General features: G+C 41.8%; 3 protein-coding genes and 1 long non-coding RNA gene across 4 annotated transcripts; 3 read left to right on the forward strand and 1 right to left on the reverse strand.

The window, feature by feature from the left end:
* The first annotated feature begins 146 nt into the window (after positions 1-146).
* On the forward strand, positions 147-5,371 carry mlc1 (modulator of VRAC current 1). The gene is made up of 11 exons (XM_046038430.1): positions 147-404; positions 874-963; positions 2,537-2,590; positions 2,722-2,823; positions 2,953-3,054; positions 3,177-3,248; positions 3,329-3,445; positions 3,558-3,614; positions 4,503-4,625; positions 4,832-4,993; positions 5,291-5,371. The coding sequence occupies exons 1-11, from the start codon at positions 147-149 to the stop codon at positions 5,369-5,371; spliced, it is 1,218 nt and encodes a 405-aa protein (XP_045894386.1).
* Positions 5,209-21,341, reverse strand: LOC123962360. Its single transcript, XR_006822912.1, has 3 exons — positions 21,130-21,341; positions 16,903-17,009; positions 5,209-5,377 (listed from the first exon to the last, which is right to left on the reverse strand). It is a non-coding gene; the product is annotated as an uncharacterized LOC123962360 (long non-coding RNA).
* Positions 10,663-19,218, forward strand: panx2 (pannexin 2). The gene is made up of 6 exons (XM_046038429.1): positions 10,663-11,037; positions 12,417-13,522; positions 13,851-13,986; positions 16,182-16,238; positions 16,576-16,761; positions 18,434-19,218. Exons 1-6 carry the CDS (start codon positions 10,809-10,811, stop codon positions 18,751-18,753), a joined length of 2,034 nt encoding a protein of 677 aa, XP_045894385.1. The 5' UTR covers positions 10,663-10,808; the 3' UTR covers positions 18,754-19,218.
* trabd (TraB domain containing) lies at positions 20,425-27,933 on the forward strand. The gene is made up of 10 exons (XM_046038431.1): positions 20,425-20,747; positions 21,308-21,348; positions 21,670-21,736; positions 22,472-22,638; positions 22,944-23,084; positions 23,512-23,622; positions 23,718-23,857; positions 24,567-24,739; positions 25,320-25,416; positions 25,508-27,933. The coding sequence occupies exons 2-10, from the start codon at positions 21,325-21,327 to the stop codon at positions 25,677-25,679; spliced, it is 1,092 nt and encodes a 363-aa protein (XP_045894387.1). The 5' UTR covers positions 20,425-20,747; positions 21,308-21,324; the 3' UTR covers positions 25,680-27,933.
* The last annotated feature ends 15 nt before the right edge of the window (positions 27,934-27,948 follow it).

Consider the following 27,948-nt stretch of genomic DNA (forward strand, 5'->3'; position numbering starts at 1 on the left):
TGTGCAGAAACAATTTAAAAAACAAAGGCTCTGAACTCATGTAGCTTTCTCAGTTGCATTTTGTCACCCTCCCTTTCACAGAGGCTCTAATCCTCACTCTGTGTTTCCCGTCCCGTCACTGAAGTTAGCCACCAGCTGTTTCAGTGATGCAGTCCGACGAGCTCTCCGCCAGAGAGGAGTTCACCTACAGCCACATGCCCACCCTGGAGAGGGGCGGTGGGACGCTGGGGCGACGGGGCGACAGAGGAGCAGAGAGAAGGCCGGAACGGGGAGAGCGGTATAAACCCGAGCGGGACAGCTACACAGTGGACGTGAGGGCCAGTGACCTGCAGCTGGCCCAGCCGGAGGCTCTGAAGCACCCCTGCTTCAGCTACAGGGCCTGGCTCTACAGCGTCCTTATAGGGGTGAGAGGAAAGATGCATGGTCAGGGACGGGTACAAAGGAGGCACATGACAGGGTGTATCTATTTAGTCCATTACACACAAAGTTTAAAGGTTGGGGTGATCTTTTACTCTGATGATACAGGATCCCAGTCTAGAAATTTTGAGTGGGATGGCGACATCTTGTTTTGTGCTTCCACATCACAACAGTATGGCTCCAGACAGTGCAAGCTCTAATCAATAAAAAAAAGGCTGAAGTAGGAATGTGATGGGGTTGCTCCCTGTCCGTATTTAAAATGTCAGCAGTTTGGCTGTGTGTATTGTGTTATGTCTTATTAACTGGGCATTTCAGTTAAATGTTTTATTGTATTGTAAAATATGTGTGTGGATGTGTGTGAGAGTTAGCATTCTTGTGCAGTCTTACCTGTTGAACGCATTTCTGAGTGTCTGTATTTGTATTTGTGTGCATGCCTGTGTGTGTGCGTGTCCACAGGGCAGTCTGCTTATCACATCTGGTTTCTCTCTGTACCTGGGAAATGTGTTTCCTGTTGCCATGGACTACCTACGCTGTGCTGCAGGCTCAGTAAGTGACCATCATGCAAGTGTAATCACAGTCACATTCATATTCAGCTCTGCCTTAATGTGCTTATACACATTGTTTAGATTAGACATCAAAATGTCAGTAATACAGCATCTGTTAAATAGACACACGCAGCTGCTCATCGATGTGAATATGTTCTTCTATGCATAAAGTTCTTTATTATCATTCAGCCGTTATTATTATTATCTTTATATATATATATATATATTATATCTTATTATCTTAATATTTCAGGTTACGTTAAAAATATCCACATTTACCCACTTTTTCAACTCATTCATACTTTTAGCTAGAAGCTCCAGTTAAAAATCAAAATGTTTCACATCTTCTGTACATTCTAGGCATTATTCAACTTTTCAAATCCCATTAAAACTTTTCAAAATATTTAACATTCTTTGAAGTGTCAGCATAATGTGAGTTGATGAGAAAAATCTTCAGCCTCATCCTGCTCATCCATACATTCACTTAGAAACTCCATTCAAACTTAAACCTTTTGGGCTTTCTCACATTAAATCATTTCATTCAAATTAAAGAAATTTTATACCTTCTGAAATTTTTGAGTATATGTGCGGGGCAGAACGTTCAAAGCTATAGTGGGTAACATCAGTGCAGAGGAGGTGTCAAATCATCTGAAAATCTACTTTTAAACTTGCTCTCACTGCCGCAGTTTTCACTCCACATCCATCATTTATACATCAAATCGCAGGAAAATGTGTGCCGGTAGCAGACATGTTACTATGGAATCAAACACACACACTCACTTAGCATAGTTAGCTTCAAAGGGACAGCGGTGCCACCCCCAACTGCTGTATAGACTTCCATCTTAACTGAGACCAGATTTTTCAGGAGGGAGGTAGAAACGGGGACATTTCTAACCTGCTCTAATTCACACAAATCTCACGCAGCTCTTTCAGAGTCTCCTCTCTCTTGTAGTGATTTTGTGGACACATCTGCCTGCAGCTCCTGCAAATCCTGACGCTGCTGTCACTCTGTCTCTTGCTTTGTCTCTCGCTCCTTCTCTCTCATTGCCTCCCTTGCTTTTCTCCACTGGAGGATCTTCCCAAGATGTTTACCTCTCTCTGCCCACATCTTGCGTTTGGCACCATGGCTAGCTGAAGGGGCTGAGCTGTCCTCCCTCCCTGTCTGTGTGCAGTCCTCACCCTTTAATTTAAACGCCACCTTCTCATCATCATCATAATTATCCACATGAATATTAGGCTACTGTCTGACCTGTCGAAAGTAGAGTATCTGAGTTATGAAATGATATTGTGCTTTTGACGGATGCAAAAAACGCAGAAAATCAAACCTGTTCCATTTTCCACTTTTCCAGCTCTTCATCCTCCTTTAGCTGCTTCTTCATACAAAATTAAGCCAGGAATGCAGAGTAGCATCAGCTTTTCAACAAACCTTAAAATATTCCACATCTTCATCCATTAATGATTTTATTCCACTTTTAAAACCAACAATGCAGTTTAGCGTCAGCTTTTCAACATCCAGAATTTACACCACAGTTTCTTCAGAAATCGCCTTCTCTAGTTTGGTCTGTTCTTCACAGGGCCTCCCTGCAGCGATAGCCAGTTTCGCCATTGCCAAGAACAGACATGTTGCAGTGAGTAAACAATGAACACACCAAAGGCAAAAGAGATAATTATGTTTTAATGGATTTCTAATTGAATTTCCTCAAGGCAATTGAGGCTTGATACAAATAAAGGTCTGATGTTTTCTTGTTTTTTTCTCAAGGTGTCAGATTTCCAGGTGGTCTACGTGTCAACATTTGCTGTAACGACCACCTGCCTGGTTTGGTTCGGATGTAAACTGGTCCTGAACCCTTCCGCTGTCAATGTAAATCCTTTGTAGTAATGCACTGATATCTTCCAATTTGTTGGTTGCACATAAGCATATCAAGTTTCCCTTCTTTAATTGTCCTTCTGCTGTTGTGTCTCTGCTCCCCCTCCCACTCTGTCTATTCAGATCAACTTTAACCTCATCCTGATGATTGTACTGGAGGTGTTGATGGCCAGTACTGTCATCCTGTCAGCCCGCTCTGCAGAAGACTGCTGCTGCCACAGGAAGGTGTGTGCTTGAGTGTGTGCGTATGAGTAATTGATTGCTTTGATTCCTCCAACTGATGTCTCCTTCCTCTTACTCTCCCTAGAGCTTTCAATCTTCCATCCTAACTCCTTTCAATCTTTTAGCCGGTGACATATGACAGACCTGTGGTTATAACGCCTGCAGTGTTCCCCACTCGACTCCTTAAAGCGTATTCTGTGAGTAGTTTTCAGTTTATTTGCATATGATATTTCTGTCTGGCCAATGCTTATCAATCACTGAAGAACATCTCTAATAGGTGATTGAAGTAATCGTGGGAATTTCTGCTGTGTTTGGAGGAATTATTGCCCTCAACATGGATGCTTTGCTTCCTGGTCCGTACCTGTCTGTCACATTTTTCTGGATTCTTGTGGCTGTGAGTTTTTCTTACTTAAACTTACTTTTCTTTATGACAGAGATTGCAGTTTAGAACAAAAACTACAATGCAGTCCATTACACCTTTATGTCTCGTCTTTACTCCTTTGCAGTGTTTTCCCAGTGCTATTGCCAGCCATGTTGTGTCAGAATACCCCAAGAAGTGTCTGGTGAGTGCAAGACAATTAACATAATTCATTTTGCGCTGTCTGTCTTTATTAGACTTCAAATACTTTCAATTTTGTGATTTTGCAAATCATACTAGGAAACAGCTCTTAAGAGTCTCAAATGATATATTGATATACTGTGATGCAGGAGAATGTTTTGGTACTGTTGGATCTCAGTGTAGCTCTTGACACCGAAGACTACAGTATGCTTACTGACAGACTTCAGCAGTGGGTGGGTAATTCTGGATTAGTCCTGGAATAGTTCTCCTCCTACCTCTGTGATAGGAGTTTCTCAGTTGCTATTGCTATATGTGTCTTTATCAGAAACTCTGTTTTGTTGTGTGCCCCAAGGTTCGGTCCTTAGTCCTATTCTGTTTGTCTTGCATATGCAGAACTCAATTCAAGGTTATTGTGATCACTTATAGAGCTCTGGTCAGACAACTGCATTAGAAATCCCCCTCTAGCCCTATAATAGTACCAGGTCTCTAACATCCTCTGAACACAGTGCTTTTGAGGTTGTGGCTCCTAAACTTTGGAAGGCTCTCTTAATGGACTAATGGATATGGACCCTTTCAGTTCAAGATCTACTTATTTAGATGTGTCTTTGTGTCATGTTTTTAAATTTAATTCTGTTTTTTGGTGTTTCTTATGTCTGTTTTCTTATATTTTATTGTGAAGCACTTTGTGATGTTCGGCTGCTGATAGGTGCTCTATAAATAAAGTTACTTATTGTAGGCCTATCTTCTGGGAGCTAATAAGGAGTGTCTGCTGAGGAAGGATCATTTTTATCATTCAAAATAAAATTTCTCAGTTATACAAACTGGGTCTATTTCCTTTTTCTTTTATCCTTTTTTTAGTTTTTCTGTTTTCCCTCTTCCTGGTGTCTCTCAGGTGGAGATGCTGATTGCCATCAGCAGTGTGACGTCTCCCTTGCTCTTTTCAGCCTCCGGCTTCCTCTCTTGCAGTGTGATCAGCTTTGTTGAAATTTTCCTGTATGATGTACCAACAGCCAAGGTGAGTTTAATGAAGTGAACATGTCCCCCAGTAATATGCAATGTGCAGGTTCCTTCGTAAGCAGTAACCAGCCCTGACCTCCATTTGCAGGAGAAATACAGATTTATTTTACAGATTTTAGATAAAGTGTGAAATCGACTCATTGAGAAATGTTCTTGAGAAATCATCTAATTTTCTTGTGTGTGTGTGTGGGGGGGGGGGTCCAGCAATCCTACGACATCCTGCTGCTGATTCTGATGGTGCTGCTGCTGGTGCAGGCAATTCTAACTTCAGCCACTGTGGTGCACTGTGCCTCCTACAAGAGTCAGCTCCGCATGGGGGCTCCAGAGTGCGAGGACAACATGCACACCCCAACCCACTACTGCGAGGTACGGCAGGTAAAAGCAGGAGTTGTGTACACAGATGTATCTGTGTCTCTTTTTTTTCTCCTTGTCTGTCTGTCCACTTTCAACAAAGGACATTTGAGAGTTTAATTCTGTCCAGGTGTTCTGACCAACTCAACTCATGTACACGTCATTTCAATAATTGATAATGACATAAACATCTGTGAGCTAGTCACACAAAAACACACAAAGCTTTTTATCCTTCACACATCATTTATCTCTTCCACATTTCATCTCTCCAATCTCTCTCTCTTCCTCCATCTTCCTGTTTTGCTCCCTCAGCAGCAAGCATCTAATGGAACGCTGCAGGAATTTGACAAAGACAGAACCTGGAAGGCAGTTGTGGTCCAAATGGCCCAATGAACAGCCCTGCAGTGCGATGAGAAGTGGGAGAACAAGGAATAAAAGAAACTCTGTGAGCTGTAAGAGTACAAACTGGGACAGAACATGCTAGAAGAAAGAAAAAAAAACAGTTAAGATGTATTCAGAATGAGAGATAGAGGAAAAGGTGGGGAAAATAAAGAATGAAAGATATGGAAAGAAATCAGAAAGAGAAAAAAACTTGAACGAATACAAAGCAGCAAATATGATTCTTTTATTTGTTATTGGTTAAGATATTTGCCTAGATAATGTTATGAGCACTTTGCTTTGATGTCTGTTTTCTGGGTTTTTATAAATGTTGCCCTCTTACTGTAGTGAGGAATGGCATCATTTGAAGTGGGAAGTGAACCATTCAATGAACAATCATGTGAGTCAATTTTAACAAGTATAAAAATGTTCAGAGCAATTATGATGTTTGTTCTATTTCTTCTATGCAGCAAACACATACAACTGAATTAATTTTGGATTTAACAGATGGTACCGTTTTGTCCGTATCGTTGTCGAGGTTGGAAAGGATGTCAGGATGAAATGAAAATGTTTGATATTTTTTATATCCCAAAAAATAGATTGATCTAAAATGAGAAATGTGCATTTTTGATGCTTTTCTCCCGCGTGTGGTGGCTTTTCTATTACCCGGCACTGGCTCAATTTATTATAAGGTATCAACATGTCATGACCTTGTGATGTTTTGAAACAGCCACATTTATAGGAGTTTTCCACAGATGCAAAAGATCCTCGGACAGCAAATGAAACATGTTTAAAAATCAGTGGCAGACATTATTCTCTGCAGATTTTCTTTCCAAATAGTCAACACTTATCTTACAGCACTCTCTTGACTGTTGTATTTTGTTCAGTAGCAGGCCTCTTTGTGTCTTCAAAGTGGTGTGGTAATGGTTGCAACAGTTTATTAAGAGAATTGCAGATATTAACTGATGTGAAGAGTTTTAACTGAAATTGTGTCACATTTAGAAAATAAAATGTTTGGCATCAACTGTAAGTAAACACATGTGTACAATGTTCTGTGGTTGCTCTGGTTATTGTTTGATGTTGCTCATTTGATCAATCTGCAGATACAGTATAGATGGCAAGATGACAGACCAGACGGCAAATATACATGGCACTAACTACCTGCATCCTAAAATAACTCCAGGAAATACTGTTGAGTTCTTATCCTATTTTTAGAGGTCAGGCTGTACTAAACTAAACTATAGGTGATATATTTTTGTATATTTACTGGGGGGAAACCCTACTCACCCCTGCTTTCTTTTTGAAAGTGAGAATGGTGTTCTCATTATATTCACACTAATGTATTTACTACAATATGCTAATGCTCTTATAATTTACTCCCTTCCGCTCCATTCTGTGTTAGCCACTGCACATGATCTATGCTTATTAACAGGGAGTCATTGCCCTCCCTTACATATAAGATTATGCCTCAGAAGGCCTAGATGAAACCACAACCATGCCATTTACTGGAGGTGTTATGCATACAGGCCAAGACTTTAATGCATGTACAACATATTTCTAGACAGTTTTGGTTTGCCAAAATTTCAAACACACACTCAGTGTACAATCGCCTGAAATGGCATACATCTGTTCTGCTATAAAGTCTACCTTTATGATTCCTATAGTGTTCAGATTCTGTTAACACTGCCATAGAGGTATTAATTCAGCTTTTGGCATTGATGTGATACAGATTTAAGCCCCCACCCTTGTATGTAAATGGGGAGGACACCTCTGGATATAATGTCTCCTTTAACTATTTTCTTTCCCATAGGCTGCATTCTTTTGCATTCTTCACACCACCATGACAAGAAACAGTAAGCTTTGTCACATCATAAACATGAACATCACCAAGATCTTTGCAACAATGCTGGGGGGGCTGTATTTTGAAGCAGACTTAGTGAGGTGGGCTTTACTAACCAGAGGAAACCGGCTTGAGGTACTCTGACTTGTGGCTCAGTCCAGCTGATAAATGCTGCAGCACAAGACTCCCTACAGTGAGCAATGGCAGCAGGAGCTACAAACAAACGTACCAATCTCCCTGTTCAGCAGTGATGCAGCGGTAAATTAAAAGGCAAACCTGTGTCAGTTGGCAAGAGCAATACTAACAAATACACATATTAAAATAGCCATTTATTTATTGCTGTTCTAGAATCTGGTAACTCTCTCCACATAGGTTACCACTACAAGTAGCCCATGCAATTAGGGGCACCTCCATTATCAACTGCAGAAGGCTGTACGTTATTTCACACTTGAGTTGAGTCGGGTCATCCTCCACTGCATGGTCCCCTAACTGACTGCTCTTCTTGAATGCACCCCTTGAAAAGTCCTCGCCACACCCACTGAATTTGAATGACAAACATCTTTCCCATTCGTTGTTTGCACGTGTCTATGTCAAGTCCCACACTCAGAGTTGATGGGCGGGCTGGATAAACCTATCAATAAGCCTGTCACAGCCTTGCAGGTCCTAGTTAGGTTGTAGACTGAACGAACAGAGGATGGGAAGTGGTAGCTAGTGGACTATGTAGTCCAGTCTTAGTCCTAAATAGATAATCCCTTATTAGATACTATTATTGATTGTGTTTTATCGTCGATGATATCACTGCAATATTTCACTAACCCTCACATAAGAATCTAGATTCCTAAAATTATTATGATAAACATATTTTAAAAATTATTATAGAATTAGTAGGATGTCGATTTCTGCAACATCACTGAATTCATCTTTCAGCATCTCTGCCACACACACCGCCTGCCCTTCGGTCACAGTTCTGCGTTAATTCGGTTAACCGCGGAGATGAAAGCGAGGTGATGTGATGAACTACAGAATCTTAATGTGGTATCTCATCCCTTGTTTCTGAGGATGAGGCAGGGCGGGGAGGGGAGCTGGCGGGGGAAAGGCGGAACAAACCGGTGTGCTCGGATGCTGTAGCTGCTCGCCCGCACTGCAGATTAACTCTTACCGCGCTGGGAGATGCAGCGAGTCATGGTGAGTGGCTTTCTGTTATTTTCCCGCTGCATGCACATTGGCTCGAGAGTGTGGCTTTCCTCTCCGCTTTCCAGTGCGGACATGTAGACAGCTGATGCAGGTATGGAGCATCTTAGAGACTCCGACAGTAGGATCTTCTCTTCTCTCTCTCTCTCTCTTACACACACACACAGACACAGAGCAGCACACACACTCAATCGCTACACTGGATCATCAGCAGCAGCTCGTCTCCGGCTGGCTATCCGGGAGCTATCCGCTGCTCAGGTCCTGAAACGGCTCGTCATCTGCAGGCAGCTGCAGTTCATTGCAACGCAATGTCTCTGGAAGTGCGGTCCTCCTGGTTGCGATTCTGTCCTGGACTCACAGACCCGTCAGGAGACAGCAGTCATAGCTCAAAACGAGCTAATTAGGACATAATGATCTTCTCTCACCCTGATGAAATGTTCCTTCAGTGTTCCTATAGGGACTTGCTGGTAGTCAAAAGTAAGAAAACAGTGAGGTTTATGGTGTTCTTTTCACTGTTAGTATCTCAGTGTTAGTATAAAATTGTTCATCTTTCTAAAATGCATCATTGGTCTGCTATATTATCTGTTCAGATTTGTTATCTGAAATGTCAGATGGGGACTGAAAGTTCTTCCCTCTTTGGCCATCATCTAATTCATAATGAATGAATGAGGCTCCTCTTGTTCAGCTGTTGTCCCGGAGCTTAGCTCCATCTCTTTGTACTCCAGCTGTACTGGTCACAGCCAAGCGGGAATCTGTAGTAGCCAAAAAATGTGGAATTCCCTCTCTAAACACTGGTAGCGTTACCCAACTGAAGGGTAATATCTGTCAGACTGGAACAGTGCCAAGGGCTCACAGACAGCAGTGCAGCCTCTAACTGAGCGCCAAAAATGTGATGCTGCCCCTTTAAATTTAAATTATGCAAAGTTTATTTCCCCTTTTCCTTGAGACAGTATTTGAGGATATGTATAAAGTTGTCTTGACTGTCACCAGGCAGTATGTGGACAGGACAGAGTCAAATCTGTACTATGTAACGTCATGCTATCCCAGATATAACACCAGTTACTGCATGATGTCAGAATTAACATATGCAGCCTTGAATTATGTTCTCTGATAATGTTTCAAAGAAATCCTCTCCTTACGATGTTTCTCTTCTTGTGGGTGAGAGTGCTACAAAGCTGACAAGAGAACGCTAATTGTCCCCTGTACTTGTACGACCACAGTCTCAAGGTTCCACTTCCTGAGATATTAAGTGTACTTTCCAGCCCCTGACCAGAGGGCTTTGCTTTTAAGGATTTCCAAGATGAGCTGTGTTTTTGTATAATGAGAGGAAAGGTAGAGGAGGGAGAGATGGAGATTGCACATGAGAAAGGGTGATGTATTCCTGCTCCTCTTGAAGGACATTCACATAACCTTCAAGAGAAATGAGCGTGCAGCAGGCACCAATTCCACCCTGCACAATTACTGTTCAAGTTCACTCAAACACTCACACGTGTACACACACTCTGACACACATGGCAAGACATCCCACTGACAAGTGTCTGGGTGCACCTGACACCCCAGTGTGAACATGCTGTTCCACAGAGATGACGACCACCAGGAGTCCAGAGAGGGGCAGGGGGCACAGAGTCAGTGTCCATTAAGACAAGGTTGTTAATTTCAAGACAAAACATTTGTCAAAATCATTGAATAAATTCTGTTTTTAATCAATTTCATGTTAGCATACTCCCCAGAGAACAAACCTGCCCTTTAGTGTCCTTGCTCGCTCAAAGGCACACACCCCCCTTAGATGTAACCACATTGACACACTCCACTGGTCACAGACTGAGGGTTAGTCGTCCTCAGTCACATGACTGCATTATAGAGGACAAGGAAGGGAAGAGAGAATGTTCTGGAGGAAAGTGTGAGACAATACAAATCCACACTACGGTTGGTTTGAAACCTGGTTGCACTAATTATCTATTGTACACATGTTCCCAGTAATGACATCTTGTACCTCACTGTACTTTAATAATAAAAAAATGCACATACTAACTGACCTAACTGGTCATTTGTCTTTCAGGAAAGGATTGTTCAGAGCTTCTCCTTACCGAAGCTCACGTAACAGCTCTTCAGCCAGCAGTCACCTTCCCTGGGGATCGCAAGCGCTCTTCCTAAACTCATTCCTCAACCTGCCACACAGAGTGTGTGGACTGAGGCCAGGCGCTGTAGAGATGGGGCCAAACACAGGCATGCACCCAGAAGAGGCCGAGCGAGGAGTGCGCTTCTGAACGTGATGTCTGTTCTTCTAGAAGAGAACAGCTGTGGGAAAGCCTGTGTGCAAGTGTATCACACTGTGTTGAGGAGCATTTAACTACAGCGGGGAGTGTCTGGTCTCCCCTCCAGCCCTGAGGGCAGTTGTGGTCTGCGCCCTTTGTGTTCCGGATGCAGAACATCCTCGATCAGAACTTAGACATGGCCACAGCTCTACTCGCCGGCGAGAAGCTGAAGGAGCTCATCTTGCCAGGCTCCTCTCAGGATGACAAGGGCCTGGCACTGGCCAGCCTCATGGTGCAGCTCAAACTGGAGCTGCCCTTTGATCGTGTTGTTACTATAGGGACGGTGATCATCCCCATCCTGCTGGTCACCCTCGTCTTCACAAGGAACTTTGCAGGTGAGACATCTGCCATTAGAGGGGGTTCATTGCTACAGTAACCTACCAAAGCTAGGGGTGTCTAAGTTACGACAGCAGCTGTTATCCCTCATAATATTTTTGACCAGGTCTGCAAAGGGTCTGGAATGTACACATACAGTGGACTTTGTCACATATACAGCACAAGTCTGCAAAGTCTCTCCACAAGAATGTGATAAAGGTTAAGGAAGTTGAATCACACCCATATTTTCTGTTAGCCATGCAGTGCTTTTGCGTCTTCTGGGACGTACAGTGATAAGAAGAAGTGTGCTGTACGTAGGAGATTAGGCAAGGCAGGGAAAGTGCATTAGAGTAGCAGACAGAGAGAGCTAGAAATGTCTGGAAAGGGCTAGAGAGATTCTGGAGATAGAGATAGGAGGGGGAAGAGGAGGGTGTTTGGTTAAGAGGCAGAGTGGAAGCGATGGATGGGAGAGATGTAAGTTCATTGCTGAGTCAGACTCTCTGCATGAAGCCATCTGGGACTGACCGTATAACTTCAGCAGCAGAAAGATGTGGGCGTTCAGACAAGTTCTTCAGTATTCCCTCACTGGTGGGTTTTACAATGACATGTAGGGCATTGCCAAACAACTTTTAGATGACTCAGCACAAGGACAGTATCCTGCCTTGTGTGGCTGTGATGTCACAGCACATATTGTCCTTATTACCAGTAACATAAAAGAACGCATGCTGACTTTAAAAAAATCTTCTAATAGTCATTTTAAAACATTTATGAAACGCAACGCAACCATTTGTATTATCAAATGTCACTGCACTTAGATCCAAAGATTGAAAGTGGACTTGCTGCAGCCCTGAACCACTTTGTACTTAACGGACTTAACAGAGAGAGAACAACCTCTCACTTCCTCTATGAGCCAGGCAGACACTTCTATCATTTCAAATAGCAGCGTGAGTATTGTCAGAGACACACAGCAGGACAGGTGAATGATTCTAATTAAAGTTATTTCCTAGACTGTCTGTTCAAAACATCTGTTCCACTATTTCTGAGACACATATTAGTTAACTTTTGACTCACAGTACTCAATGTAGTTGTGTGTTTTACACTACAATTATTACAAAAGCTATTTCAGGAATGTTTGCCTTTTCCCTATCAAATAGGTGGCTTGGATAACACTGTTAAAGTGTATCTCTCTGTCTGGCCCCTCACATGTTGTTAAATTGTGTCTTGCAGAGTTTTCATGTTGCCAATAAAATTCAAGAGCTGATAGGAGTGATCAGTGAAAAATGACAGTAAGACCCAGGATGTAGCTGTAGCATTCTTCTGCCAGCTTAATTTATATTATAATCATCCAACTTGTTAAAGTAATGTTTGGGCTGCTTCTTTCTATCTGTACTTTCTTCAGAGGAGTCCATATACTGTTACACACCACACAACTTCACCAGAGACCAGGCACTGTATGCAAGAGGCTACTGCTGGACAGAGCTGCGGGATGCCATTCCTGGTGTGGAGTCTCACCTTTGGCCTTCACTATTTGAGCACAAGTTCCTCCCCTATGCCCTGCTGGCCTTTGCTGGAATCATGTACATTCCTGCTTTGGGCTGGGAGTTCCTTGCCTCTACACGGCTCACTTCAGAGCTCAATTTCCTGCTTCAAGAGATTGATAACTGCTATCATCGAGCTGCTGAAGGCCGAGCCCCAAAGATTGAGAAGCAGATCCAATCCAAAGGACCTGGCATAACTGAGCGAGAGAGGAGGGAGATCATAGAGAACGCAGAGAAGGAGAAAAGTCCAGAGCAGAACCTGTTTGAGAAATATTTGGAGAGACGAGGCCAAAGTAACTTTCTGGCTAAGCTTTACCTGGCACGCCATCTGGCAATTATCTGCCTCAGTTCTATCCCCATTTCCTATCTGAGCGCTTACTATGCCCGCCAAAGGCAGAATGAGTTTACCTGTGCACTAGGTGAGCCCCCAGATATTAGCAGCTACTCAGAGCTGAAGCTCAGGGTCAACTGTAAGCTGCCTGCTGTGCAGCTTCAGCGCATCATGGCAGCAGTTGACATTGCTTTGCTCTGCACCATGAACCTGATCATCCTGCTTAATTTGCTGCATTTGTTTGTGGTGCGCAAGTCCAACTTTGTATTTGACAAACTGCATAAAGTTGGTATTAAAACACGGCGACGCTGGCAGAAGTCTCAGTTCTGTGATATCAACATCCTGGCCATGTTCTGCAACGAGAACAGGGACCACATCAAGTCGCTCAACCGACTGGACTTCATCACCAATGAGAGTGACCTCATGTATGACAATGTGGTGAGGCAGTTGTTGGCTGCGCTTGCACAGTCCAACCATGATGCAACGCCCACTGTGAGGGACTCTGGAATACAAACACTAGATCCAAATATGGACCTGGGAGTGGGAGAGATGGGTGGGGAGCCGCTGGTCATCAAACGGCCCCGTAAGAAAATTAAATGGATCCCAAGTTCAAATCCTCTTCCCCAGCCATTCAAGGTAAGGCAGCTACCTGAGAACACTTTCCATGTCTCCAGTTTAACTCATCAACATTTATTCAGCATCAGTGACAGCAGTTATGAAAACATTAACGTGTTATCCTCTAGTAACTAGTAGTTCACTGAAGCACAGCAGTTCATGTCAACATGGACAGTATTTCTGTTCAAAATGCTTCCACCTGAGCCATATCAGCTCTTGATCCTCTTTCTCTAAAGTACAGGAAGTGGTCCTCATTTATCCAAAATATGTAGAACACGTCTATGCTGGTTGCCTTTGGCTGCCTGAACTGCAGTTTAACCTATTCTTGTGTTTTCTGTCCTTTGTAAAGGAACCCCTAACCATGACACGTCTGGAAAATAACACCAAGCCTGAAAAACCCAAACCAGTCAGACGAAAGACAGTGGCAGACAACTTCATTGCACCACTTCTGGATAGCAAGAGCACACAATATCCTGCAACAAAAGGTATGCACAGGGCTGCCAACTTTTCAGATGAGTTTGGAGTGAGATTTGGTATAGGTTAGGGCGGTGTATGCCTTCTGTGACATTACCCACCACAGGGTTCGGGGTCATCACTCTTGACTCAATAATCATGGTCAGTGATGAATTATGAAGTAATTATGAAGTATGACTGATCAGCATTTTTGCCAACCTCCTAACGTCATAGCCTACATCAGGAGACAAACCTAATTAAGTATCTGGGGACCTTCCCCCCAGAAAATGTGTGTAATTTCGGAGAGTGTTTTCTTGCATTCTAGTGAATGTATGGACACGTAGGCATGATTTAGTCTTCCCTCCTCTTTTGTGTATTTGTATATTGTATATTGTTTGGGGATGTAACCTTTTTAAATGTGCATGTGGCACCTTTTCACATCAATGATAAATGCATTTATAAACCCCTGGACTTTGAAAGCTCCTGTATTTCAGCAAGTGTTTTGCTTATGTTCAAAACTTTCTGCACATTCAGAATCCCACATATCTGTTCTCTGACATGTCGAGAAAAAAGTCATCATATTACGAGAATAACGTCATCATATAATGACAATTCATAATATTTTCTACATGCACTTGACTCTGCTGTGCATTAGCTTATCTGCTGATAAGGTAGTATCCCCTTCATCCTGTCTGACAGACAAGGAAACTTTTGGTTTTGATTGTACTGGTGGAGACAGGGAAGTGGAAAACGAAACTTACTTAAAGCACTTTTGATCAAGCATAAATCCCACCCCAAATCCACACAAATGTTAACTTTGGCACATCTGATAAAGTGCAGCTCACAGCCACTTAAATGGGAAGCCTCTTGGAGCAGTGAGACAGTCCCAAACAGAGCAAGTTTCAATTTCAATCCCTTCAGCTACACTATCTCTTTTTTTCCCTTTATTTGAGAGACAGGAAAGGGGATAGAGCCAGGAAATAAGGGAGAGAGATAGGGCACGACTTGTAGCAGAGGGCTGCAGGCTGGACTCGAACACGGGCTGCTGCTGGAAGGACATAGCCTTGTATATGGGGCGCGTCTCATGTGACTCATAATGCATGCCTTTTTACTCACTTTTTAAAAAATATAAACAATAAATAAAACAAACATTGTATAGCCACCATCTCATTGTCTTAAATGTAATGGCGTATGGCCTATATAGGAACATGATCCTCCTTACCTTCATGTATCCATATTTAACTGTTAAGATGGCAAAACATCACGCAACGTTACCACTCATCACAATCTTTCTGCAATTCACAGTGCAAGATTGGGTCCACTTGATTACTTTAACAGCATACGCTGGTGTCACATCAGCTGGATGTTTTTCACGTTGTGAGAAAATTGATATGTGGCATGAGAGCGTGTGAAAAGTGTCAATTGCGTGAGTCCCACGCTAAATGGGTGAGAGTTGGCAGCTCTGGGTAGCCTATGCAGAAAGAATACTATGAACAGTAAGGGCTTGTGTCCATATAGCAGTTGTTTTTGATTGATCCCAATAAGCCTACGCGGCAGCCTACAGAAAAAGCACTGCACCCAGCATCTTTTTTTCAGAGCGCTCCAACTTTTTTGTGCAGCTTCTTTGAGCGCTTTTGGTTGAACCTTTCAGAAAAGCACTTGTGTCGTCATCTTTGCTCCTTTTCAGGCAACCAATCATATATTAGAAGGGGCGGAACTTGTCAACCTTGTAACCAAGAAAATTGAGGACAAGCTTGTTCTGGCCATGTCTGTCTATTCTGAGCTTAATGATATGATACAAAAATGCCCATTTGTGGGAGCAGATCAGCCAGACACTGATGCTTTCAACACCCTATAGGTTGTAAACTTGTTGTTCGCTGTGTAGTCAACCTTTTGCCAAAATAGCATTTTTTTTTTCTCTCACCACACAAGTGCTTCATCCCTGCCAGTGCCAGTGTTTATCTGCCAGAAAAAAATGCTATACGGACACAAGCTCTAGGTCTGTGACAGAAAGATTTTCAATTTAAAGCTACACTAATCAATGTTCTTATATTAACAATGGATCAAATGACTATGTGTTATGTGAAAGGGATTGCTCCTAGTGACAAATCTACAGAAAATTATCACCAGATGCTGCAGTTCCCCTTAACTTTACGGAACTTTTTAGCATCTTTCAGCTAACTGTCTTGGTTTTACAGCCCGCAACTGTTTTGGTTCACTCTCACAGATTTCGTCAACGTTGTATCCAGACGCAGCAGGCAGCTGTTTTCAGGGAAAATAGCAGGCAAGTTAGTGACTAGAAAGTGAACATAGTGGAGCATTTAGCTGCTAAGAGCCAGATGTTCTTCTCAGGAGTTGGTGGAGAAACCAAACCAGAGCTAAAACAGAAACATGACTCCAAATGCATGCTAATGTTGCTGTGTATCTGCTAAGCAACTGTTTGCTAACATGTTCGCCATATCAACTTTGTACAGTGATAATATAAATATGCTGTTTACGGCTTGTTTGAAGAGGCCAGGCAATCAGTTAAAGAGGTTTAAATATACTTTGGATGAATGACCTGTCTTTTTGCTGTAAAGTTCTACCTCCTTTTAAGTCAGACTTTTCATTTTCAATCGTAGATCTAAGTGGGATGGAGAAAAAGCACACTCGCAACTTCTCTCTGGATGTTCATCCATACATGCTGACCATTCGTAAGCCCAAGGTGGAAGCCACAACCATAGAACCTCTACCGTCTGAGCACAATATGGATACGGTGTATATTGAAGGCACGCACACTATTGTCCATGTGTCTGGTGCACTTACAGGTACTGATCTTTCCTTCACTCTTGCGCTTTCTGGTTCAGGGCAGAATTAATGACATTTCCCTTGAGCCATTTGGTTCAAATATTGAATATTTTCCTGTGTTAGCTAACAGACATCTAGCATCCCACCTCATCTAACTGTACCTTGCACATTGCAATGACAGCTTGGTCCAGTGGGTATGATTATTCATGACATGTTGTTATACCTGGTCAGTCAGTCTTAGCGTTCCAGTTGAAACCAATAATTATACCTGTTTTGGAAATGAAACACAAAAAAACAAAGCGTTAGCTAGTTACTGCTGATTGTGAGCACCGGGATTGTGAAGACATTCATCGTAAGACGTTCTTTTAAATATATATCATCTTTTAAATAATCTGGTGTTTGTACACAGTCCTGGCTCTGTAAATGGGAAACAAATAAAGTGGCCCATACCAGGCCACACAACAATATACCAGCCGTTCAAGCCACAATTTGTGTCAGGAAATGTTAAATATCTTGTCCACAGACATTCAGCTTACTTTCTAGTTTGCTAAGACATGCTGTTGTTGTGATGTTAGCTATAATAGCAGGAGAGTTGTGAGTATAGCTGTCTGGAGCTGGTGTGCCTTACCCCACCTTTAAGTGTGTCTTTGCCATATTAACAAAATGTCTTGTGTGTGTAAAGGGCGTATATATGACTTTTATAAATTGATTTAAAAGCCACTACAACTGAGAGAAAAAATGTCATAAGGTAATTTACATTCAGCTTCTGTCATTTTCAGTGAGCATGGCATTTGCCCCCTACTCAAGCGACATAATTAGGCTACTGTAACAAGCATTTAACTACATCATAATTAACATTTAATCTAAATGTCTACACCGTTGCCTCATGAATTAGTTTCATGTTCCAAAACAAATCCTAAAGCAACTTGTTTAATACAGTATGACAGTATTAGCCTTGCTAATATTATATTAGCGTAAAGAAAATGGATATGATAAAGCTAACGTACTCTTGCTATTCGTAAAGCTAGGGTAGGCAACATTGGAGAAACTAGCAAGAGACAGCTAGATTATGAAAGTATCATAACCACCGCCTCACTTCAAGCCTCCCTCCAAAGCCACTCCCCCAAAACACATTTTCAAGCACAATGGGTGCAAATGCAGGTAAACAGGTAGGTAGGCCAGCCAATCATTTTATTCCGTCCCAATGAAATGACTAGTCCTAATTTATTACAGTCCAGCGACAGCCAGAGATACTGGAAGTTTTTCTTCTTATGAACATTTGATTTATTGATCCCTGTCAGGATGTAAAGAGAATTTTAACAAATATTAAAATAAATTGCCTATGCTAGTTTTAAGGCATGCAAATTGACTTCCAGAGACAGCCCTCTTCAGTGTTTACTTTCTCATATGCGTTGCATGTGCCAAGAATACACAGAATACAAGAGCCTTCAAGTCGGAAAGCGCATCACCAATCACACAAATTAACAATTCTGGATCACCTTAAATGACCTTTCATTGAAAGGTATCAAGTTTGCACCCCTATATCCTCAGAGTATCTCTGTACAACTATTGTCGACCTTTGTATTTTATTTTTTTTTGAAAGGGACACATTGCCTACACTGTTGTCATTAGAGACTTTGATTTTCTCCTCTCTTCCTCTACCCTGTCCAATATTTCTTCTTGTATTTTCAGAAACTAAGGTTCTCTCTCCTGAATCGACCAACACTGCCTTTTCTACAGTGACCCTGCCCACCAACACGTACGTAAACGGCGTGAGCCCAAACCCTCCCTCCAGCGAGGACACCCTCAGTCCCAAGTCCTCTCCTCCTCCAAGGGAGCCTCTCACCGATACAGAAAACCCTGAGTCTCAGCCACCAGCGCTAACCATTGCCCCTACACACCAGCTGCTGACTATACATCGCACTCTCTTCGAGGAAGAAGAGGATGAAGAAAACCGTAGAGACAGACTGGCAGAGAGACCTGGGGAGCTCATCGCTGCTGGGGAATGTTGAAGAAGGAGAAAAAGAGGAACGCTGAGATTCCTTTCCCCAACACTACACTCTGCGCACATGACCACCATGTCAATCACCTCCTATCAACAGCCACCTCTACTCTTTAAATTAACTCACACACTTCTGTGATGGCTGGATTGGGCTGACTCATGAGCAGAAAGTGGAAAGTGAGAAAATGACAAGGAACTAGCAGTCATAAAAGCAAAATGACTTTTAGATGGGAAAATTGATTCAGAGAGGATATGGCAAATGCTTGTGTGTTTGATCGTGTTGACCAGAGTATTACTATAGGAAATGATGTCACACTCATGTCTCAGGATGACTGTGCACAGCTAAACACCCTCCAATGAAACCAGCAGTGATATAATTCAACAGGGTGCTATATAACAGCTATACTGAAAAGGCCTACTGAAGGGATGAGTGGCAATGAGAGATGAGCAAGCTTTCTAAAAAAAAAAAGGGGGGCACACAACTTAGAGATGAATATCTGTAAAGAAGACCGCATTATGGCTTCAAACAAAATGTATTTTAAACACATTATAATAACGCTTAGTCCCTTTATATAATAAATAGCCAAGTAGAAAGGTAGCTCACGCAATACAGTTGTTGAGATCAGCACAATTAATATGCAAAAGATCACAATATATTTGTGGCAATAATGTATGCGCTTACAGCATCAAATCTCACAGAACGCTATACATTTATAGACACTGTATATGACTCAGTGTTGTGGGGTGTTTAAAATATAACACACATTTCATGGCTTTATCATTGCCATTTCACCGTAGATTAGGGATGTGCCTCAGATCTTGACTCGACTCTATTTGCACGTCATTAATAATAGGTAAATTGGCATATTATATGAAGAAAGAGCAAAAGAACAGACTCCACAATCAAAGTGTGGCACTGTGAGGTGACATGCAATATTGCTCGGATAAACTGTTACTGATACTGCGAGACATGTAGTAAAAAGGGAGCGATGTGGGTGTTCTCTTCTTGAAGACTTTAATAGCAGCTCCAATACTTTGAATGGAGCTGGACTCACTGGCACTGTATGTGACTTTTGTGTTCTGCTGGCTTCTTGTAGGAGTGCTGTGATGTGATGTGAATGAAGTGATGAGTAGATGTTAACCTCACTGGAAGGATTATTATATGATGACAAAGGTTTGGATTGTCATCCGCTGTCTCTGACACAGTAGTTATTTCAGTAGTTCTGCCCCGTCTCACATGAAAGAATGAACATTTAGACTAGTTGGTCTGTTATTTGTAGTAAGACCACGACTATAATTTATGTTAGCACTTTTCACAGGGAACGAGTGAGTGGACAAGGGGATGGGTGCCTACCACAACCTTTCAACACACATTTCTTGCAGCTGCATACATGATTACAGGAATGTCATTAATTGTCTGCACTGACTTACACACCAGTGTGACACCTACCCAGGGTCCTGCTTACAGTATAGGTAGACCTAAGCATAGCCTACTATACTCATCTTTTCTTCTGGGACATTCAGTAAGCACACACTTCAAGACTTGCGATGGGAGGCAATAACTTTCCCACGTCGGTTTCCATCTCATTGTCATGACACAGGTTGGCTCGTAGTTACCATTTTAGACTACTAAAGCACACTAAATGCATCCAAAAGCACTTTAAGACTTGTAGCACTAGTGTCCGTGAGAGCACGTTATACGTTGTATCACAGCTCTGTGGAGATTTTCACATTGGGACAGTGCGGAGGTAAAGCTCTGACAGTCTTGATGATAGTGAAAACGTGGAGAGAAAAAAAGAGTCCATACTTTGATTGATACTGTGTGAGATGTTATAATGACAACAAATTAAAAACATTTTCATTATATAAAAAACCATGTGCGCATTCCAACAATCAATGACTACATGTACCAGAATGCACTGCAGCTGTCAGTTTCAGCAGCCGAGCATTGTATAGGTGCTGTAACTGGCGAGGAGTAAGCTGACAAACGGGCTGGCTTTCTTGGTAAGTTGTTGATATTTGTTTTAGACAACCGTGGCGTATATTACCGAATATAGTGTACTTCATAGTGGCAGCATTTGTTGTGAGATTATTCCGTTTTTAACGTGTATGAGTTGAAGAAATTCTTACCGGACTTGCTAGCCTACATTAGCTTGAGTTAACGTTAGCTGTTATCATCATCCGGTAAGTTAGCTAGCCAACCCAATGCTCAATGGTTTGCAGTCCCGTACCTGGAAGTAACGTTAGCTAGTTTGTAAACCTGCCCCCGGCATGTCACTTCTTCCTTTGGTGTGCAAGCCTCTTGTTTAGGTAACATTGAGTCGTAACGTTAACTTAATGACAGCGTCGTTTAAGACGATTTGATTTGTATTCATAAATCAGTTACCGTGAACACGTTTCCCATCAACATCACCGCGTTAGCTGCGATTCAGACAGAAACCATTGCTCGTTACACTTTAAGCTACGTCAGCAGTCAGCAACTTACTGTCTCCAGCTGTCAGTGAACGTCTCACTGTTCAGTCGTAAATAACGCATGGCTTCATCCTGCTCTCTGTCACACGCAGCTTCCAGTGCTTCAAACATGGACCAGGACAACAACTCAGAGGTTTGTAACAGTTACATACATGTTTGTGTGAGAGAGGTGTTTTTGACTGATGTTTTTCCAGATGTCCCGCTCACACTCGGGTAAGCGGCCACACTGGGAAGCTTGAGTACTTTAGATGTAGTCTCAGTTTAAACACACGTTATTCTGTTAAAAACTTGTTAAAGTTCTTTTTCAACCATTGCAATTTTAATTTGCACTGAACAGTGACCTAATTATGTTCAGTCAGTCAGTCTTTCTCAACCTGGCTAGGCTTTTGACATGAATAATCTCTTAATCGTGCCTCCTGTCTAAGATATTGTTTGCTGTCTTCATGTCTGGCAGGATGAGTCAGTCGGCCCATCAGAGGATCCCTCAGAAGAGGAACTGCCTTGTCTACCTCCAGGGCTCTGTAAGCAGTTTTTTTTTTTTCTACATACCGGTACATTTATATGCTGTATTTCATGAGACAGATGGTGTAATATCTCTTTTTAAAAATGTGACCGTTTGCCATGTCATTGTTTCTGTTGCACTAAAATTTTATGTCATTTAAATTAAATACTTTTTTTTTTTTTTACATTTTGCTTGACTGGATACTGACCGTTCATTGCAGCAGCCTTTTCGCTGTCAGGGTTAATTCAAATAGTAAATTAGCATGGTACAATAATGAAAGTCTTACAAATTCCATGCATTGTACAAAAAAGGGATTCATTATGTAGTGCTACTGCCTGGAGCATTACCTCCACGTAATACCACATCATACCTTAATAAGCTTTTCCAGATGCAAATGCATGTGTCACCTTACTGTCCACAATAGCCACAGACTTTGTTGCTATTTTCCCAGAGCTACAGAGTATGAAATTTTTGTGTATACTTTTCTATTCTTCTGTTCCTAGACTTGTCTGTAGTTTATATAACGGCAGTAACTTAACTCATCATTAATAGAGATGCTGCTTGTTTGAAGCTGCTTATGCAAAGTAATGGGATGAAAATTAGCTAATGTGTTGAAGAAAAATATAACTAGACAATTTTTCTGGAAACTTGAAAAACTGTCCTTCCTGTTAACATATCATAGTTATACTAAGACACCAAACACTATAGTTTTCTTCTGTCCCTTTTAATATCTGTCTCTGTTGTTTCTGTACAGCGGATGGTGAAGCAATGGAGCTGCTTTGGCAGTTGCGAGCCCAGCGCCGCCAGTCGTCCCCTGAGCTGCCAGACACAGTGACCCGTCTCACTGCCCCTGATGGCAGCCTCCTGTACCTGGTGGGCACTGCCCACTTCAGTGACAGCAGCAAAAAGGATGTGGCCACGGTGAGCCAATGAGAATTTACAACGGGATATGTAGGATATCCCACTTGCACCCTTTTCAAATGGGATATGCTGTGAATTGCCAGTGAAATAATGGAGTACTTCTGTGAATGTGGAGAAGTGCTGTAGAGTAGCACCTGTTTATACTGTAATTAGGGTCGGCATCTTTTGCAAAGCATAATCTTGTCTTCGTCTGTTTGCACATTGCTTTTTTTTTTTTTTTTCCTCCCATGCTGGCCTCTTGTCTCTCTCTGACCCTCTTATGCTCTCTTATCTTCCAAAACCACTGCTGCCTCTTCGTCACGCAGACCATCCGCGCTGTGCAGCCAGACGTGGTGGTGGTGGAGCTGTGCCAGTACAGAGTGTCTATGTTGAAGATGGACGAAAATACACTGCTGCGGGAAGCCAAAGACATCAACCTGGAAAAGGTTCAGCAGGCCATCAAACAGGTCTGGCTTTCAGAATGATGGGAATTAACAATGGTCGCAGTGTGAAAAATAGCAAGAGCAGATAAAATGAAGAGAGGTAGAAAGGGTAACAGTGACACAATGACAGTGAGGTGTGTTATCAATAAATCATTAACGGTGTTTTGGAATTTGAAACACCTCTTATCCTATGAGGGGGAGAAACAGTGAAGGGGATCGAAATTAATATCACTGACATATGTTGCACAAGCAGGATTATTTGTCGCTAAAGAGCTTTCTGTCTGTTCTGCACTTGTGTGTTAGTCTTCTTGGTTCTGTGTTATTGTAAGTGCATAGAACTAAAGAATGTGTTGTACTGTCCGTACATTTAAAAACTCAAATTTGAAGAGTAACCACTGAAGGCATATCTGTGCTTTTGCGAATGCTTATTTCTGCCATCTGTGTTTGTCAGAATGGGCTGATGTCTGGCCTGATGCAGATTCTCCTGCTCAAAGTTTCAGCTCACATCACGGAGCAACTGGGCATGGCTCCTGGAGGAGAGTTTAGGGAGGCATTCAAAGAGGTAAAACATAGAAGAACAAAGAAAAGGGGAAAAAAAGGTGGACTATAGGTTCATTTTTGTGTGTTTTATTTGATTCTCTTTTTCTCTTCACACAGGCTGGACGGGTGCCGTTCTGTAAATTTCACCTTGGGGACAGGCCGATTCCTGTGACGTTCAAGAGAGCCATTGCTGCTCTCAGTCTGTGGCAGAAGGCCCGTCTGGCATGGGGTCTTTGCTTTCTGTCAGACCCAATCAGGTATGAGCTCACCGTAGTACTTTTTAGGTTTAGAACTGAATCACAACATGCTGTTTCACTGTAATTGGGGGAAATTGTGGTAGCAGTAGCAAACATTTTGCTTTCAGCTATTTTTGCACAGGGGAAAAAAGGCAGCTACAGTACATGTGTGAGTGTCATTGCTGTGTTGTGTTTAGACTGAGCACCCACACATATTTTGAAGAGTACATGCAACTCTGCCAATTTTCTAAACTGCCGGTGTCTGTGAGATCTGACTGGAAGCTTTCTGCATAAAGTGATTGTGTGTCCATCTTCTGAAATCGCTTTAACACAGTATATGCTTGAAAGTATCTTTTAAAGGCCAGGCCATACCCACAGTTTGAAAAGGTATTTTTTAGCTCACTAAAGTTGATCCTCAGAATTTTGTATTTCTAGACTGAAAAACACAATTTTGCACTGAAGAATGACAAATTTCACCCTAAAAATAATAAATATCAAAGCATAAGCATGGTACACAAGACTTCTAATAGTGGCTGCTTAAAAATGTTTCAAAAACATGAACACAAACTGTAGAATCATGCAGATTTTATCTGGCCCTACGCATTTTTACTGTGTGTTCCTCTTTCTTTACTGTATACTGTCGTAGCTGAAATACTGTGGGAAAGGAAAGCAAAAAAAATTATCCTCCTTCCTGCGTGAGCACTGTGTTGGACTGTGTGTCATGTTTTAGTAAAGAGGACGTGGAGAAGTGCAAACAGAAGGACCTGCTGGAGCAGACCATGTCAGAGATGATCGGCGAGTTTCCTGCTCTCCACCAGACCATCGTGGCTGAAAGAGACATCTACCTCACACACACGCTCCGCCAGGCTACACGCTGCGTGGAGTCCCCCCCTGATGCCCAGAGTGCGTATTACACTAGTAATTAGACACTTAGTGAACTAAGTTATCACAAGACTCCTTAGTTGTTGATTTTAGCTCCCTGATCCGGTTCTTTCCTCCGTGACATGTATGTACATTGTATCTATGGGTTGATACATTGAATATTTTCGTTCACAAACATATCATAAAATAGTGTTTTGTCTGTTGATTTTGTTGTCATATACATTGCTCATTAGAATTGAACATTAAATGGTTTGGATTTTATTGTACTTTTTAAATGTATCACCGGAATTGCATACATGGTTGATATAGACATCACTGCTGTCCTCTGTGTATTATCTATCATCAACTTTCTTATTAGATTCTTGCATAATTAACCAACCAGTAATGAGAATGCGGTTTGATTGCCGCAGAGACTGTTAATGGAAATGCAGTGGGACATTTGTTTGAACTGTTATTGCTTACAGTTGCTTAAAAGCTAATTTAGTGTTCATGATGAGACCAAAGGAACTCACTTTGTGAATCATCATGTTGCCCTTTTTGCATTTGTCCTGGATAATTTATGTGTTGTCAAATGTAACAACATTTTATGCTTTTTTTGTAGAAGTGCCTGCTGTGGTGGTGGGAGTTGTAGGGATGGGCCACGTCCCTGGCATAGAAAGAAACTGGGAGAAGCAGCTCAACATTAATGAAATCATTAGGTATGTTTGTCTTGACACTGGACATCTCAGTCAGTAATAGTAACATTTCAATTCTACAGCCGCTCAATGTGTCCGTCTGTCTCTTCCTCAGTGTTGCACCTCCCTCGCGTTTCAGCTGGGTGTTGCACACAGTCATAAAGGGTGTCATGATGGGAATGCTGGGATACGCCTGCTACCGTGTTGGAGGGAGTTTAGGTAGAGTCGTGCTGTCCTTACCTGCGGTCCAATCTTTACTGGAGACTCTGCGGCCACCCCCTGCTTGAACCCACTGGTCTTCTCTGAGCCATCAGTGACGCGACCTTTTGATCTATTAAAACAATGCATCGATCACCAGTGGCCTTAAAAACAGGAGGTGAGGCTGGAGGAAAGGTTTCACCAGCCCACACTATGAACTAACAAGGACCTCAGGGGGTTAAAAGCCTCCCACCTCGTATTGATGTCCCTGTGGACACAGCAGGGCTGTACTGCCAAAGAAACCGTGACAGTACTTTTTCTTTTCTTTAATATTTTGTGCAAATCCCGCATTTTGTAAGGTTTACAAATGCCTATAATTTGAATAGATTTACATTTCCCCCTCCATTTCGTTAAATTATGTACACTCAGAGTTTTTATTTGTATCATCGGAATCCTCTTCAGTCATCTGCCCTGATATGACTTAGCCATTTTCCAAGAGGCACACTTTTCTAATACTCTTTCCTTATTCCTTCCTCCTCTCTGGTGCCAACCAGCATTTTTTGTAATTGGCCAATTCCAAATCCAGCTGTTTGTCAGAGACTGGTAGAGTTGTGTACTCTACATGCAGCCTATGGAATGGAAAATAAAGTAAGTCAGTCAGTCAGTCAGTCATAACTATAATTACAGTAACAAATTACAAAAATATAAACCAGGAAAACTTTTCATTTGCATAGTTGGTGCATGTGTAAGGTAAATGTGAATCTGACCATTATTTTCTTAATTCTTGAAAAATCTACTATTTGAAATGTATATTATTCAAAATTCACATACAGGATTAGCATAAGACAAAATATACTTATTTCCCACGTGCACGGTCCTGCCCACATCAACAGACAAGTGCCTCATATTACAGCAGTTAAGGGCTAATGGTGGACTGAATGAAATGGGGAAAAAAATCTGTGTTATATGCATCTTATATGTACTACAACCAAATGGTCAATGCAAGTTTCTAATATTCTGTCTTTATGAAATTATATGATAGGCGTATTTTATAAATACTGATGCCATCAATATAGACTTTCTAGTTTGTGTTTGTCTTGGCTGCAGTTGAAACGGTTCCATGGCCCATTCATTTTAGTCACCATACATTCAACAGGGACCTGACGCCGGACGAGCTTAACTGTGCCGAAGGACGAGCAATGCATTAATCTGGTGATTTGTATTTTAATTTACCTCCACTATGAGGCATTCATACATATTGGCTTGAACTAGCTCCATCTCTAGAATAAGGGTTCATACATGACACAAGAATATGCATCATATACGGAAAGCCATCTTTAAAAACGTCATTCAGCACACCAGCTGTTTGTACTTTTATGATATATGCATTAATCGCAACATGGGAATGGGGATTGAGGTGATTAAAAAAAAATTTCATTAGTTTGTTTCCCTCAACTTAAGGATTGGACTTGACTGTAATGATTTCTAAGAGGGATTCCCATGGAGGGAAATGTGTTGACTTGTTATGACTACTGTGAAGGAAAGTGACAGTTTAGATTGGTCAGTGTTGGGAGGTAAAGCCTTACACTGTTATCACTGCTGCCTTTGACCCTGAGATTGCCTCCTATGCTGAAGCTTGTTATCACCAACACTGACCTGTGGCCATAGTATAGAGCTTCTCATTGCACGTGTACAAATTGGCTAGATGACATTTCTGGAATTTTATGTGGGAGATTATCTAAATAAATCCAACAGTCTGAACCAGCTATTTACGTGGTTGCAAGGCTATAAATCAACATAAATTTCCAGGTTTTCCCAATATTATTTTTAAGTGATTTTATGAGCAGTACACTCACATTATTTAGATGTATTCATAAGAGATATGGAAGGAGTTAATTTACTGTCTTTACTTTGTGAAATAGGCCAATGAACTAATATGGGACTTGAGTAAATCAAGCAGTGCCATTTCATCTTCCAAACCTAATTAAACCACTTGTTATCCACACACAAAGTAACTCAGATAACCGTCTTCCAATTGATACATTAATTATCCTGCTTAAGTAAGAGGTAAAGACAATGAGAAGGTTAAGCACAGGTGTATTCGTGCCTCTCCGTCCCTCAGCAGTATGATGCAGTCAAACATAACCATTATGTGTCTGTCACCCTCCCACATCATTTCCAAATGTTTAATCTACTGTATGTCTGAGAATTGCCAAGAACTGTGTGGATGCCTGCATTTGTTGTAAGACTTGTTTCCCCACAACCTTGTATGGTAATGTCATTGTCAAAAAAATATTAAATCCCAGCTTCTGTAATGAATCATTAAACCATTTTAAGTAAAAATGTGTCAAAGATGGT

Source organism: Micropterus dolomieu, linkage group LG22 (genome assembly GCF_021292245.1).
Source record: "Micropterus dolomieu isolate WLL.071019.BEF.003 ecotype Adirondacks linkage group LG22, ASM2129224v1, whole genome shotgun sequence".
NCBI lineage: Eukaryota > Metazoa > Chordata > Actinopteri > Centrarchiformes > Centrarchidae > Micropterus > Micropterus dolomieu.